The 15,000-nt window shown below is 47.3% G+C and overlaps 1 protein-coding gene across 1 annotated transcript in view; it reads left to right on the plus strand.

Moving 5' to 3' along the window:
• LOC134068481 (teneurin-1-like) overlaps positions 1-15,000 on the plus strand; it is a 263,996-nt gene that overhangs the window by 244,603 nt on the left and 4,393 nt on the right. The window contains exons 27-32 of the mRNA XM_062524127.1: positions 1-496; positions 1,504-1,676; positions 5,124-5,359; positions 10,852-11,145; positions 12,010-12,397; positions 14,338-15,000. The exon at positions 1-496 is cut by the window's left edge and continues 78 nt beyond it; the exon at positions 14,338-15,000 is cut by the window's right edge and continues 561 nt beyond it. Of these exons, the coding sequence (XP_062380111.1) occupies positions 1-496; positions 1,504-1,676; positions 5,124-5,359; positions 10,852-11,145; positions 12,010-12,397; positions 14,338-15,000 (2,250 nt within the window). The remainder of the gene's footprint in view (positions 497-1,503; positions 1,677-5,123; positions 5,360-10,851; positions 11,146-12,009; positions 12,398-14,337) is intronic.

Raw genomic sequence — 15,000 nt, forward strand, 5'->3', positions numbered from 1 at the left:
TCGCCGACCTGGGCAACATCCGCATCCGCGCGGTGAGCGCCAACCGGCCGCGGCCCACGCCCGCCGGCCTCTACGAGGTGCCCTCGCTGCTCGACCAGGAGCTGTACGTCTTCAGCGCCAACGGCACGCACCTGCACACGCGCCACCTCATCACCGGCGACTTCCTGCACAACTTCACGTACGACTCGGCCGAGGGACGCCTCAGCGCCGTGGTGGCCAGCAACGGCCAGGCCGTGCACGTGAGGCGGGAGGGCGGAGGAGGTGGAGGAGGAGGAGGAGGTGGCAGCGGCGGGAGCAGTGGTGGTGGTGGTGGCGCCCCCTTGTGGCTGGTGGTGCCGGGCGGGCAGGTGTTCTGGCTGAGCGTGAGCATGGCGGGCGGGCGGGCGCTGAAGCGGGTGTCGGCGCAGGGGCACGACGTGGCGCACCTGTCGTACCACGGCGGCACGGGTCTCCTAGCAACCAAGAGCAACGAGAACGGCTGGACCACGGTCTACGAGTACGACTTTTTTTTTATGTTGCTTATTATTCTGTCCTCATCCCTCTCTCTCTTGCTCTACTCACATCTCTCTCTTTCCTCTATTTTTCTGTCCACATCTCTCTCTCTCTTGCTCTCCTCACGTCTCTTTCTTTCCTCTACATTTCTGTCCTCATCCCTCTCTCTTTTGCTCTCCTCACATCTCTCTTTCCTCTACTTTTCTGTCCTCATCTCTCTCGCTGAAAGCTTTCAGAGCAGCTCACTCTTACAGAATGGGTCATAGTACGGACAACTAATGCTGCCACAATATTGCTGCAGAATTTGGTGCAATTAGAGATGTCATTTTTGCCATTTTGAAATCCCTCTCAGAGAGACATATGTTACATTCCCATCTTAAATCCCCTGTGGTAGTTACCAGCCAATGACAGTTTTTACTCTGTGGCTCCGCAGATGAGGCAGGGTGTTTCTCTCTATTGTTCTTTACTGCCATCTAGTGGAGGGTATGACACACTCAGCCATTAAGAATACAAATGTCAACCTGGCCTGCCACAGAGATTCAGTTCCATAGCTAAACATTTTAGCATTCTGTAGGACTGTGACTTGATCTGTACTGGTAAAGCCTGCTATGTGGACTCTACCCAAGCTTTACCTCATGGAAGCGACTGATCCGGAGTCAGTATTTGAGCTGATCTTGTGACATAAAGGGAACAGTGGGTATGAACTATCAAGTCTGATGTTATGTGTCAGTGCCCCTGTTTGAGAGTAGATATCCCTGCCCAGGACCAAATCTTGAACCCCCCACCCCCCCCCCCCCCCCACCCCCCACCCCACACACACACACACCATGCCATCTCATGTGGGCATCTGTCTAGAGCCCTCCTTCTCGTGACCATGCTCTACCCACCAGTTTCTTCCCCACATGCTCCTAGACATAGTGTCCTATTAATGGAAGCAAGTTTGACCTTCATGTTGCTGTGTGTGTGAGGCAACAGAGAGCAATGTTGCTGTTGTTGTGTTGGCCTCGGCAGATACAACACTGAGGGCCACGCCATCAACGTCACCTTTCCCACGGGGGAGGTCACCAGTTACCATGGCAGCATGGAGAAGTCCGTACGGGTGGAGGTGGACAGCTCCAACTCCGAGAACTTCGTCACCGCCACCAACTTCTCCGCCACGGACACCATCTTCACCTTCCGCCAAGGTACAGTAGGCCTCCGCTGCTGGCGACCAAACACCTTTCTGTTTCATTTCTCTTATCCCTTTATTGTTTAGCTGAAGTGGACCGCAGGCTTTCACTCGTTGCTGATCTATTTTTGTAAGTAATAAAAAGGAAAAGAAAAACAATTTCTCAGACTTACACTTCCCGGGAAAAACGGGCTGCCTTTCCTCGGATGGGTGTTGGCTGTTCAGCTGTTCTGCTGCTGCTGCTGTTAAAGTCCCATTGCTAGCAGAACAGGGGAAACTGAAGCGCTGTCTTCCCTCGGAAAAGAGCCGTTTCGTAGTGGGTGGGTTTGCCTGTTATAGGAGCCGCGTCGGCTTTATCTCTCTGTCATAAAAAGGATTTATTTATGCACATTAATCATTCATTAGTATTCCATGCTTTCTCTCTGTTCCTGTATCTTTCTCTTCTGTCGTTCTGTCTCTCTCATTCTCTCTCTCCCACTCACTCTCTTTATCTCTCTCTCATTCTCTCTCTCTCTCTCTCTCTCTCTCTCTCCCTGTCTCTGTCTCTCTCTCTCGCTCTGTATCTATCTCATCTGGCCTTGCCAAGCAAATGAAGCAATATTGTAACAGATATTGATTTTTTAATGTAGGAAAGAAAAATGCCAACTGTGATCAAACAGACTTGTTTTTTCCTTCTCTCCAGGGGGTTATCTTTTGTGTTATCTGAGACGTGGTGCGCGCAGAAGCACAAAAGGACGAGAGAGAGAGAGAGAGAGAGAGAGAGAGAGAGAGAGAGAGAGAGAGAGAGAGAGAGAGAGAGAGAGAGAGAGAGTAAAAGAGCCAGAGACACAGAGGGACTTGTCGGGAAAGACAAACTTTCTCTGAGATAAGTGAGATAAGGAGATAGAGAGGGTGACAGAAGGTGATGTAGAGTGAGTGGGATGTAAAAAATGTAACAGAACAAGTGCAACAGAAAAGCTTCTGTGTGTGTGTGTGTGTGTGTGTGTGTGTGTGTGTGTGTGTGTGTGTGCGCGTGTGTGTGTGCGTGTTCGGAGGGTCTCAGCATGTCTCATACACAGAGACATGGGTGCAACCTGGCCTCCTACACACCATCCCAACCGCACATACAAACAGCTCAGCCAACAGGCCAACAGGCGGGAACAGATGACATCATTTCCCCCCCGTCGTCATATCCCACCCCGGGCACACACACCTCTGTCATCTCTGACTGGGTGCACACACACACACACACACACACACACACACACACACCTCTGTCATCTCTGACTGGGTGTACACACACACACACACACACACACAAACACACACACACACACACACACACACACACACAAACACACACACACACACCTCTGTCATCTCTGACTGGGTGCTATCCCACCCCCTGCGTTGGGAAAGAGCGCCCAGAATGGCTCCCTCCAGCGCACAGGCAAACTTCACTCCCTCAGCCCCCCACTGCGCTTCAGTCAAGCAGGAGGCAGGGGGAAGGAAATCAACAGACATGATTAGTACATCAAACAACATAATTACGCAGGTGTAGCCACACACACACACACACACACACACACACACACACACACACACACACACTCACTCTCTCTGTCTCTCTCTGTCTCTCTCTGTCTCTCTCTCTCTCTCTATCTCTATCTCTCTCTCTCTCTCGTGGTCAGTGGGTCCTGCCGGCTGGCTGCAGATGCTGCAGGACTGTGGCGCCGAGCTGAGCCGTTCTGTCGGTTTTCTTGTTTGTGCTCTGGGTGTCTGGGGCGCGTGCGAGTGTGAAGGTGGGGGTGGAGCTGTGTGTGTGTGGGGGGGGCGCGTGCGAGTGTGAAGGTGGGGGTGGAGCTGTGTGACTTCAGACGACCACCACTCCACATCTACTGTGTGAGAGATTTTTGCAGAGGTGTGAACAGCTCATCAGAACAATACGTGTTAAAAACACACACACACACACACCTCTTTCTTGCCACTTTTGTCTTTTTGTCTTTCCATATTTCTAAAATGCTGGTTATACTGATAATACACATTGCTAGTATATGTAATAGGTAGGTTTTTACACTTTTCTTTCATTTCAGATATGTTTAACAATTGTATTGTCTTATATGTTTGTCCAACACACACACACACAGGCCAGTATGAGTCAGTGTGAGTGTGTGTATGTGTGTGTGGGTTTCAATCTCATATTGAGTCTGCCAGAATGTGTTATTGTCATTTTAAATGTGTGTTTTTCCCATAATAAATGAAGATCGGTCATGTTTCAACTTGCTAAAGTCCCTAAAGCAATGTTATTGTCACTTAGTGTGTGGTGGTGTGTGTTTGTGTGTTTGTGTGTGTGTGTGTGGGGGGGGGGGGGGGCGCATCATCTAAGACATTGCAAAGGACTTTGTTTTAATCAACACTTTATTTTAAACACCGTCAGGCCATTTTTTTAAGTAAATGTGCCATTCAATGATCCAGGCAGCACATTCTCGTCTCCCCATTTTACGGTCTAATGGTTACTGACTAGAATGGCTCCGGGTCAAAGGTCATCGATTAATCTGCGTTAATTTTTTTAATCAGTTATTTTATCTCAAATTAATTAATCTAAATTAATCAGTTATTTTGACAGCCCTAATTGTATGATACACACACATTATGTAACACACAAATACACTTCTAAACTTACTGAAGCAATATAGTCATTATTCTCTCTCACATGCACACACACACTCACTTCCTTAGACAAACACACATGGCACAAATACACATACACACTATGCATAGCCAAACAATTGTTTGGAAAGCAAGATGTGACTCACACCTCGGACACACACCTACCCATCCGCACACACACACAGGTGCAAAAGTTAACACTTTTCTAAAGCCTAAACCTCTCTTTCTGTCACACACACACACACACACACACACACACACACACACACACACACACACACACACACACACATACACACATACACACACACAAACACATACACAACCACACACATACACGCCCACCCACCCACACTTGCACACACACACACTTTAAGCTCATTTTTTTCTAGCTCTGAATGTTTTCTTCCTGTATACATCCTCTCACATCTCTTTATTTCTCTTTCTCTTTCTCTCTCTATATCCCTCCCTCTCCACTTCCCTTCCCTCTCTCTCTATTTCTCTCTTTCTCTCTATATATCTCTCCCTCTCCACTTCCCTCCCTCCCTCCCTCTCTCTCTCTCTGTCTCTATTTCTCTTTCTCTCTCTCTCTCTCTATATCCCTCCCTCTCCACTTCTCTCTCTCTCTCTCTCTCCCTCTCTCTCTCTCTCTCTCTCTCTCTCTATCCCTCCCTTTCCACTTCCCTTCTCTCTCTCTCCCTCTCTCTCTCTCTCTCTCTCTCTATCCCTCCTTTTCCACTTCCCTTCTCTCTCTCTCTCCCTCTCCCTCTCTCTCACTCTCTCTCTCTCTCTCTCCCTCCCTCTCTCTCTGTAGACCACGCTCAGAACAGCTACCGCGTGAGTGCGGACGGCTCTCTGCACGTGTCGCTGGCGAGCGGCATGGAGGTGTCCCTGAGCGCGGAGCCCCACGTGTCCGGCGGCCTGGTCAGCCCGGCGCTCAGCCGCTGCAACATCTCGCTGCCCAGCGAGCACGGCCCCAGCCTCATCGAGTGGCGCCAGCGCCGCGACCAGGCCCGCGCCAACTACTCCACCTACGAGAGGAGGCTCAGGGTGAGGGTGCTGACTGACCGACCGCCTGCCGCCATCGCCGAGCCGTGCCATGCCGTGCCGTGCCGCCCACACAGTCATCATAACCAGAGCTAGGCATGCCGTGGGTTTAGGACACACGGTCATCACTTACATAGTATACTAGAGTGAATAGCTACAATAACTACCGGTATAACACACGGTCATCACTTGCATAGTACACTAGAGTGAATAGCTACAATAACTAGCGGCACACTGTCATCATAACCAGCGCTAGGGGTCATCACTTGCATAGTACACTAGAGTGAATAGCTACAATAACTACCGGCACACAGTCATCATATTCAGCACTAGGCATGGCATGGGATTAGAACACACGGTCATCATCACCTACATAGTGTGTTCTAGTGAATAGCTACAATAACTACTGGTGCAGTGTTTACCAACATACTGTGGATTATGCAGTGTAGGGAATAGCCATATGGTGGTTATCACTAGATAGTAACAAACACAAGACAAGCAGACAGAGAGAGAGTGTGTGAGAGAGAGATAGAGAGAGAGAGAGAGAGAGATAGAGAGAGAGAGAGAGAGAGAGAGAGAGAGAGAGAGAGAGAGAGAGAGACAGACAGACAGAGACACAGAGACAGAGACAGAAGGAGACAGAGACAGAGAGAGTAACAACTCAATCATCTCAATTCACGGTCACATTGTAAAGTCCACTGGTACAATTTAGATTAGAGAGCAAGGAGCTGTAAACCATTTTTAGAATGATTTTTAATGGCCTGCATCGGCTGTCTTTATGATCGCCGTTCGTCGTTCGTCGATCATTATTAGTCATCACCTCCTGACCACTTCTTGCCGCAGCACAGACAAACTCATCTGTTATCCAGTGAGATCATGGCGTGATTGTCTTGACCAAGTCCACTGTCCCATTTCAATCACACTGATCACCTCAGTGGATACCATCAAGATCTTTTAACACTGTTCATTGAATTAGCATAAACAAACAATGAACTCCAGTACACAAACGCCATGTTAATTGCTGTCATCGGAGATTTATTGGAGGTTAACTCCTGCTTTTGATTGAATTGATATAACAGAACCTTACTCACACACATTATGAGATTTGTTTTTCAATCAGCGTCCAAACACACCAGGGCCCACTTGTCTAAACTAGCGCCGGCGTAATAAGTCTCCATATGAGTCAGCAGGTAGGGCTAAACAAACGCCTGGATAAAGAAGGGGAATGAGTTCACTCTCACTCTCAGAAGGCCTCGTAATAGCACCGTGACCTTATTGAGTCACACAGCGTGCACACACACACACACACACACACACACACAGACACACAGACACGCAGACACACAGACACACACACACACACACAGACACACACACACACACACACACACACACACACACACACACACACACATGCCCTAATCCCCAGCCACTGTTACTGTGACCACTGTAGCCACACAATGCAACAAGTACAGTGTGCAATGGAACATGTGTGTGTTAGTGTGTTTGTTATTGTGTGCCCTGACTTGTTGGTGTACACACACACACACACACACACACACACAGGACACGGCCCACTCTTCGCTCACACGTTCCAGTCGCTGGGTGAGACAACGTCCTTCAGCGTCGCCGTTTGGAAAGAAAGTGAAAAAAAAAGAGAGAGAAAACTTCTGCTATAATGTCAGATTTAATGACTGCTAATAACAGCCTGCACGGAAATATTGAACAGAGCAGGAAAATGACAGGGTGCCAAATGTCAATGGTTTTCTGAGCAGCAGGGGAAAGAGTGAGCGAGAGAGTGCCATTTAAAACACCTCCAGAGTTCATTACTGGACCAAATCAGCACGCAAACACAGCAGGCTAGCCAAGTGGCCAAACAATAGCCCAGATTAGTTCTCCTGCCGACACATCATATATCCGTCTCTCACACGCAATGTTTGTGCCTGACTTGTGTGTGCCGCTGATCATAAATCATTTGAATCATTAAATCATCAGAGGAATTATGGTGAAAGAATCATTTGGATGCATCGGAGTCTTCCGTTGCAAAATTTGCATTTTCCACAGGTATCATAAGGGGCCTGTAAAAGAACACTCTATTATTGTGTGGTGTTCATGACAAATATATTATTAGATTGGATTTTGTTGTCACTGGACAAACATAGATACTTAAAGAACGAAATGCATTTAACTGGAAGTGCTTAATTAGGTCTATTAATACAGTATAAGGTTAATTGGTCAATTGTCAATATAGCAAGCTATTATATGCGATATACAGTATATGATGACAGCATATGCGAATATGTAGATGTATATGTATATTAGGGTGCATCAAATTTGAATGGGAAATTTTAATTTTAAAAAATCAATTTGGCTGGCATTGCATTTTGTTCCAATCAAGAAAAAAATGACTTTTGCAAAGTTTTAAGGAATTTCATTGATATTTAGGGGTGCCACCTAACACATGAACTTTGGCGAAATTTCGAAAAATGCGCAATTTTCGACTAATTTGCAAAAGGTTGACCTGGAAATATTGAATAGAGTGAACTTTTATACAGTAACATGCTCTGTAGGGTTATCAAAGTAAAAGTTGTCTGCTTTTACAACTTGGGCATTTCTCAGAATTCAACTTTGAAGAGTCTCTATTCATTTTGAAAGAATGTCCAATGGACAAAATGAATGGAAGTCAATGGGACCTGTTCACATGGCCTTACCCTGAATTTTGTGAAGCAGTGATGGATGTCGGACACACATCCCAACTGAAAAAAAAACAGCAGGAAACCAGCTTATGCTGGTAGCTGGTTTTAGCTGGTCTTTGCTGTTTTTTTTTTTGCTGGTGTAGCTGATTAGACCACCAGGTAGACATGCTGGCGTGACTGGTCGTGTGACCAGCCTGTTGTGTGGGACACAGCTGGTGTAAGATGGTCATTCTGCCCTGCTGAAAAAAACAGCCTGACAGCTTAAGGTGGTTTGCTGGTTGACCAGCTTGTTAACCAGCTTGTTTGACCAACCTATGATGGTTGACCAGCTAGACCAGCAAAACTCTTGCGAAAACTATTACATACCTTTATCTGGTTTACCCATTTTACGATGGTAATTCAGCTGGTTTTGATTGTCGTACCACCACCTCAAGCTGGTAATTTTAATTGGTGTTGCTGGTCTACATTGCTGTTTTTTACTGGCCATGCCAGCTTATGTTGGTCATTCTAGAAAACCAGCTTGACCATCTCTGTCAAGCTTGGCAGGCTGGTCACCAGCATGACCATCTTAAACCAGCTGTATTCCACACGACAGGCTGGTCATACCAGCACAACCAGCTTCCTCAGATGGTCACGCCATTATGTCTAGCTGGTGGCCTAACCAGCTACACCGTCAAAGACCAGCAATAGCTGGAAGAAAAGCAGTGAAGACCAGCTAAAACCAGCTACCAGCATAAGCTGGCTTCTACTGTAGCTGTTTTTTTTTTCAGCAGGGCTGCCTGAATTACTGTAGCCTACCATCATAAGCTGGGTAAACCAGCTGAAGGTATGTTTTCAAAAGAGTTTTGCTTGTCTAGCTGGTCAACCATCATAGGGTGGTCAAACAAGCTGGTTGACAAGCTGGTTAACCAGCAAACCATCTTATGCTGTTTTTTTTTTCAGCAGGGATATAAAGTTTAATTTACTTTATTGGTATACACATGGGGTGATACTGACACATGTGATGCCGGCACCCAGACCAAAGCAGTGGTCGGGCCTTTGAGAGCTGTATGGCAATGCAGGCTGCAGTGAGATGGCCGGTGTTTGACGCAGTGGTGTCAAATGCCATGTTGACAACTTGGTCAATGCAGCACCAGTCCTGCAGCAACTTGCATGTCAACCGGGCAATGATCATTGGGCATGACTCATTGGTCTACTTCTAATACGCCAGGATACCAAGCAGTTGAAGCCGCTCTGTATCTCCAACTTCCATTGTACAGCAGGACACTCCTCCAACTGGCACACATTGCTGAGCATCGGTGTTAACTTGCTGTCCCAGTGTAGGATGCACAATGGAGGTGGTGTGGTTAGCAAACTGTTGCTAGTTCACGTTAGCTATAGATGTAATGAGCACCAAATACCTATAAATATGACTTAAATGACTTGTGATAAATACGTGTACAAAGACACAACTAAAGATATGATAGTAGTAATGTAATAATAAGCCATAATAATGAGCTATAGCATTTTTTACCTCAGATCGCCATGGCGACCATTGAGAACCACAGCCACTTTATCCACCAAAAACAGGTGTGCGGTGGCACCCCTAAATCATCATGTACTGGAAAAATATTTTGCATGTGTTGTTTCTACCTATATTGGAACACTATTAGCACCCAGCCATATCAAAATTCAAAAATGTTCTTTTTTGATGCACCCTAATGTATATATTGCATGTATTGCATTATAGTATACTTAGAGTATAGGCTACATGTTGTAGTATAACATGCATATGAAACACTGGGTCTTTCTCAGCCTCAAGCGCAGAAACCACAATGGCCCTCGCTCTACTGCCGCTGCCAGAAAACGGACACGTCTGTGAACTGTTGACCGGTTTGCCACCATTTGACCACTCTATGTAAATAGAGTTTTCACGCTTTGGTCCCTGTTCCGCTATCTAAATGAACACAGATCGATGACTCAGCATTTCTTGTGCATACCGTCTGACTGTGTGCGCATTCGAAATAAACTCGCACCCCTCTAAAGCGAACAGAACTGAGACCGCGTCGGGAGGTAGTCTCGCATGTGTAGCCTAACCACAGGCTACAGCCTAGCGTTCTTGACGTTCATGATAATGAATATCTTGTCATCCAAGCTATTGCTCTTTGACAATGTAGAAATGAGTGAACACAGCGTGATATTGCTCACCCTTTTTTATGATCTATCTACGTATCTTTTTTATGATCTGCATCTGTTATCACTCTGTGCATCTCTTCTAGCATGTGGCAAAAAATGCAGCAGAGCTCTGCTCTAGAATCTTTGGTGAACAGAGTGCTGTCCAGCTGTCATTTTGGACGTGAGCTAACGGTTGTTGGACAAAGCAACAGTAACCATTTGGGGCGGGCCTACCGCTCTAAATTTGTCATTGGCTGGCTTGTTGACTGACAATAACCATGAAGCTCCGCCCTAGAATCATTGCCATTGATGGTTCACAAGGATCTTTGCAATAGCCCCAGAGATCAGAATTAATTTTGAAGCCCAAAAGTCAGTGTTCTCCTAATATAACTTCAGATAGGAAAGGTGTAGGCTATTACAGAAATGTCGTAAGTCACCAAAATCCTAAATAAACATTTAGTTAAACTGAGTTTGGTGTTTTAGTATTGTGTTTTTAATTGTGCCAACGTACCTAATGTCCCTTTCATGCCATTGATTTTTGACCTGTTTAACTAGCTGGAACTGATTCTGAGGTCTGATGTTTACCTTTGCTTGAATTTCCCCTTGGGGATCAATAAAGTATCTATCTATCTGTCTACCTGACAGGCGCACAACCGGAACCTTCTCTCCATCGACTTCGACCCGCACACGCGGGTGGGCAAGATCTACGACGACCACCGCAAGTTCACGCTGCACATCCTGTACGACGCCCAGGGCCGGCCGGTCCAGTGGTCGCCTAGCAGCAAGTACAACGAGGTCAACGCCACTTACTCTGCCACGGGTCAGGTGACCCACATCCACCGCGGCAACTGGTCCGAGAAGCTGGAGTACGACAACGGCAAGCTGGTGTCGCGCACGTGGGTCAACGGCAAGATCTGGACGTACTCGTTCGTGGAGAAGGTGCGATTACGGCAATTTCTTGTGTATTACCGTAATTTCAATTTCAATTTCAATTTAATGTCGCTTATAGAGCGCCAATACATTACACATGTCTCAAGGCGCTTTACAGAGTGTTAGACATTCAGTAGACATTTACCGTAATTTCCCGACTATTAGCCGCGGCTTATACGTTGATTTTGCAATATTTCTTCAGCTATGAGGTTAATACATGTGGACAGTTAATATGGTGTTAATATGGTTTTGTTTCTTTTAACTTGCATAAAACACTGTCCTGCGGCTTATATGCACAATGCGGTTTATATGCTGGAAATTACTGTAGCTGCATTGTGTATAAGCCGCAGGACAGTGTTTTATGCAAGTTAAAACCTCATAGCTGAAGAAATTTTGCAAAATCAATGTATACAAGCCGCGGCTAAAAGTAGGGACATTACGGTACCCTTACCTGGGATCCACCTGGGTCACACACACCGATGGGTCGAGCTGTCGTGATTGATTCTAATTTGTTTAGCTTTTATACCTGGATCTTGTAATTAGTGCGTTTAATCCAGTGTTAATGTAATGCAATATGTTTTTTGTTTTTTTTAATCTTTGCATCGCTATGCTGAATAGCAGTGCTACGGTTAGCAAAAAGGTTTAAGTACCTAGAGAGATCAACGGAAGTCACAGAAGAGGTGTGAGGTATCTATTTTTATAGGGCGGTTGCCAGTCACACTCTACTCAGTGTGAGTAGAGGGCCAAGGTGTGGTGGTCGCCCCGTGTCGGACCGGGCAGGGTGTGTGTGTGTGTTTCTGTGTACACGCTCACACTTCACAGCCTCCCCTTCTCAACGTCGGTCCACTCTCTCTTGTCTTGACCCCTCTGCAGTCCATCATGCTGCTGCTGCACAGCCAGCGGCGCTACATCTTCGAGTACGACCAGACGGACCGGCTGCTGTCGGTCACCATGCCCAGCATGGTGCGCCACGGCCTGCAGTCCATGCTGTCGGTGGGCTACTACCGCAACATCTACAGCGCGCCGGACAGCCGCGCCTCCGTCATGCAGGACTACGCGCAGGACGGCCGGCTGCTGCAGACGCTCTACCTGGGCACGGGCCGCCGCACGCTCTACCGCTACACCAAGCAGGCGCGCCTCGCCGAGATCCTCTACGACACCACGCTGGTCACCTTCACGCACAACGACTCGTCCGGCGTGGTCAAGACCGTCCACCTCACGCACGAGGGCTTCATCTGCACCATCCGCTACAGACAGATAGGTGAGGGATGCAAGGGTCTTCAGGCTGGGGTCCAAACGTCCATATGTGTGTGTGTGTATAAGTATATATATATAGCAAGGTATCAAATACATTTTCTCCCCACTGTGTGTGTATATATATATATATATATATATACTGTATATACACAGTGGGGAGAACATGTATTTGATACCATGCTAAAGTTGCTAAGGACACCAATTTTCTTTGTGATTGAAGAATGTATCGTAAATTAATAAATGTTCTTCCTTAAATGCTAGGGGGAAGGAAGTATGTACATACATACACGCACACACACATATATATATATATATATATATATATATATTATATGATATACATATATTTTGGAGGATGTATATATATATATATACTGTGTATATCCTCCAAAATATTAGTTAAATTTGTTAAATATATTGCATTGCTGCTGTGCTGTGGATGCGTTGACAGCAGTATGCTATATGAATGGATAACACAATAACTTTAGATAGCTGTATGTCGTTTGGGATTCACCTCAGCTTCAGTAGATACTGTAGAACACAGAAGCACGTTTGTGTTCCTTACCTGTGTGTGTTTGGCAGTGCCTCAGGTTGGTTAAGAGTCGAGATTCATTAGCATTAACATACTGTAGACCAGAGTCGCGGTGGCTTACTGAAGATTGCAGTGTTTATGCGGACTTCACTGTGAAGCAGCTCCGTGGGTTCATATGGCGTCGTGTTGATTTTTTAAATTACTTCCCGCCGCGTGATGAGATTTAAATATTCAGGAGACGCTCAAATCACACTCTCACTCTGGGGTACTGCGTCTAGGTGTCTGTAAAAGATTGCCGATTTTTTTTTTGGGGGGGAGGGCTTTTGGGTTTTCCCATTAAAAAAAAACAAAACAAAAGAGAGCCTCTTCGATTCTGGCACGGCATCTCGCGGCGTCTGATACTGTTAATCATTCTGACCCTGCCTCCAGCTCTCTGATTTATCAGTTCGTCCTCGGGCTGCGTGGAGTTTAACCTTCCCAGCGCACGTTATCCATTTCCCCCACATCAAACGGCCCTTTTGAGACGGCCCTGATAATGCTAATTGCGGCCCGAAACGAGCGATCAAACGAGATGAGAGCGAAACAATGAGCAGAGAGAGTGCTTGATACGGAACCGCAGAGCGCTGATGAATGAAGCGCCGCGCCATTGCCACGCGCGGGCCATGCACGCGCGACTCCCGTCCGTCCGTCCGTCCGCCGTCTCAGCACCGGCTGTGTGTAATGTTATGTTGGTTTTTTACTAGACTTCTGGGGACATTTCCTTTTATGTGTGTTTCAGCCATGAAGGGACCGAACTCATCTCGCTCCTTTAATGACCGCGCGCAGTCATTCTCAAAGGCTCCGGATTAATTTTATTACCAGGGTCCTGCTCGAGAAAAAAAAAAAAGGAGAGAGACCGACTTCGGTCATAGCCCTGCCAGATCCGGAGAGCAAATAGGAAGTGTGATTTACGGTGTTCTTAAAATTAATGTCCCAGCATTAAGGGCTGTATTCCCCAATCATAACTGTTGTTGGCCTGGCCCATTATGCAGTTTAATTAAAAGCCAGGCATTGTGTAGTTAGAACATTACAAAAGCCGGGGAGCACTGAGAGGTGCGAGGGCCCTCCGTTGATGTTAATTGTTTGCAGATTATCATTAAATACATTAGAAGAATGCTTGTTGCATAAATGATTAATGCTGGTTAATCTGCATATGAGATTTATTGGGGCTTCACAAGAAGGATTTGGGAGCTAATGTGGGAACATCCACTGAGAGCTTTTAATCAGAAAAACATGATTCGTTTGTTGTATTATTTTTGTGCAACATGGATAACATTATTTTGTTTTAGATCAGTGGTGTGTTGGGGGTGTTTTGTCTTCCGTTCCTCTGGGTCTCTCTCACGCACGACGTGTTTTCGACTGCTCCCACACAGGTCCTCTCGTGGGACGGCAGATCTTCAAATTCAGCGAGGAGGGTCTGGTGAACGCGCGCTTCGACTACAGCTACAACAACTTCCGCGTGACCAGCCTGCAGGCCACCATCAACGAGACGCCGCTGCCCATCGACCTCTACCGCTACGTGGACGTCTCCGGCCGCGTGGAGCAGTTCGGCAAGTTCAGCGTCATCCACTACGACCTGAACCAGGTGATCACCACGCACGCCATGAAGCACACCAAGATCTTCAGCGCCTACGGCCAGGTGGTGGAGGTGCAGTACGAGATCCTCAAGTCCATCGCCTACTGGATGACGGTGCAGTACGACGCCTGGGGCCGCGTGGTCACCTGCGACGTGCGCGTGGGCGCCGACGGCAACATCACGCGGCGCTCCTACGAGTACGACGCCGACAGCCAGCTGCAGACGGTGCTGGTCAACGAGCGGCCGCAGTGGCGCTACAGCTACGACCTCAACGGCAACATCAACCTGCTGAGCCAGGGCGCCAGCGCCCGCCTCACGCCCATCCGCTACGACCTGCGCGACCGCGTCACCCGCCTGGGCGAGATCCAGTACCGCGTGGACGAGGACGGCTTCCTGCGGGCGCGCGGCGACGACGTCTTCGACTACAACTCCAACGGCCTGCTGGCGCGCGTCTACAGCC

Source organism: Sardina pilchardus, chromosome 21 (genome assembly GCF_963854185.1).
Source record: "Sardina pilchardus chromosome 21, fSarPil1.1, whole genome shotgun sequence".
NCBI classification, from domain to species: Eukaryota; Metazoa; Chordata; class Actinopteri; order Clupeiformes; family Clupeidae; genus Sardina; species Sardina pilchardus.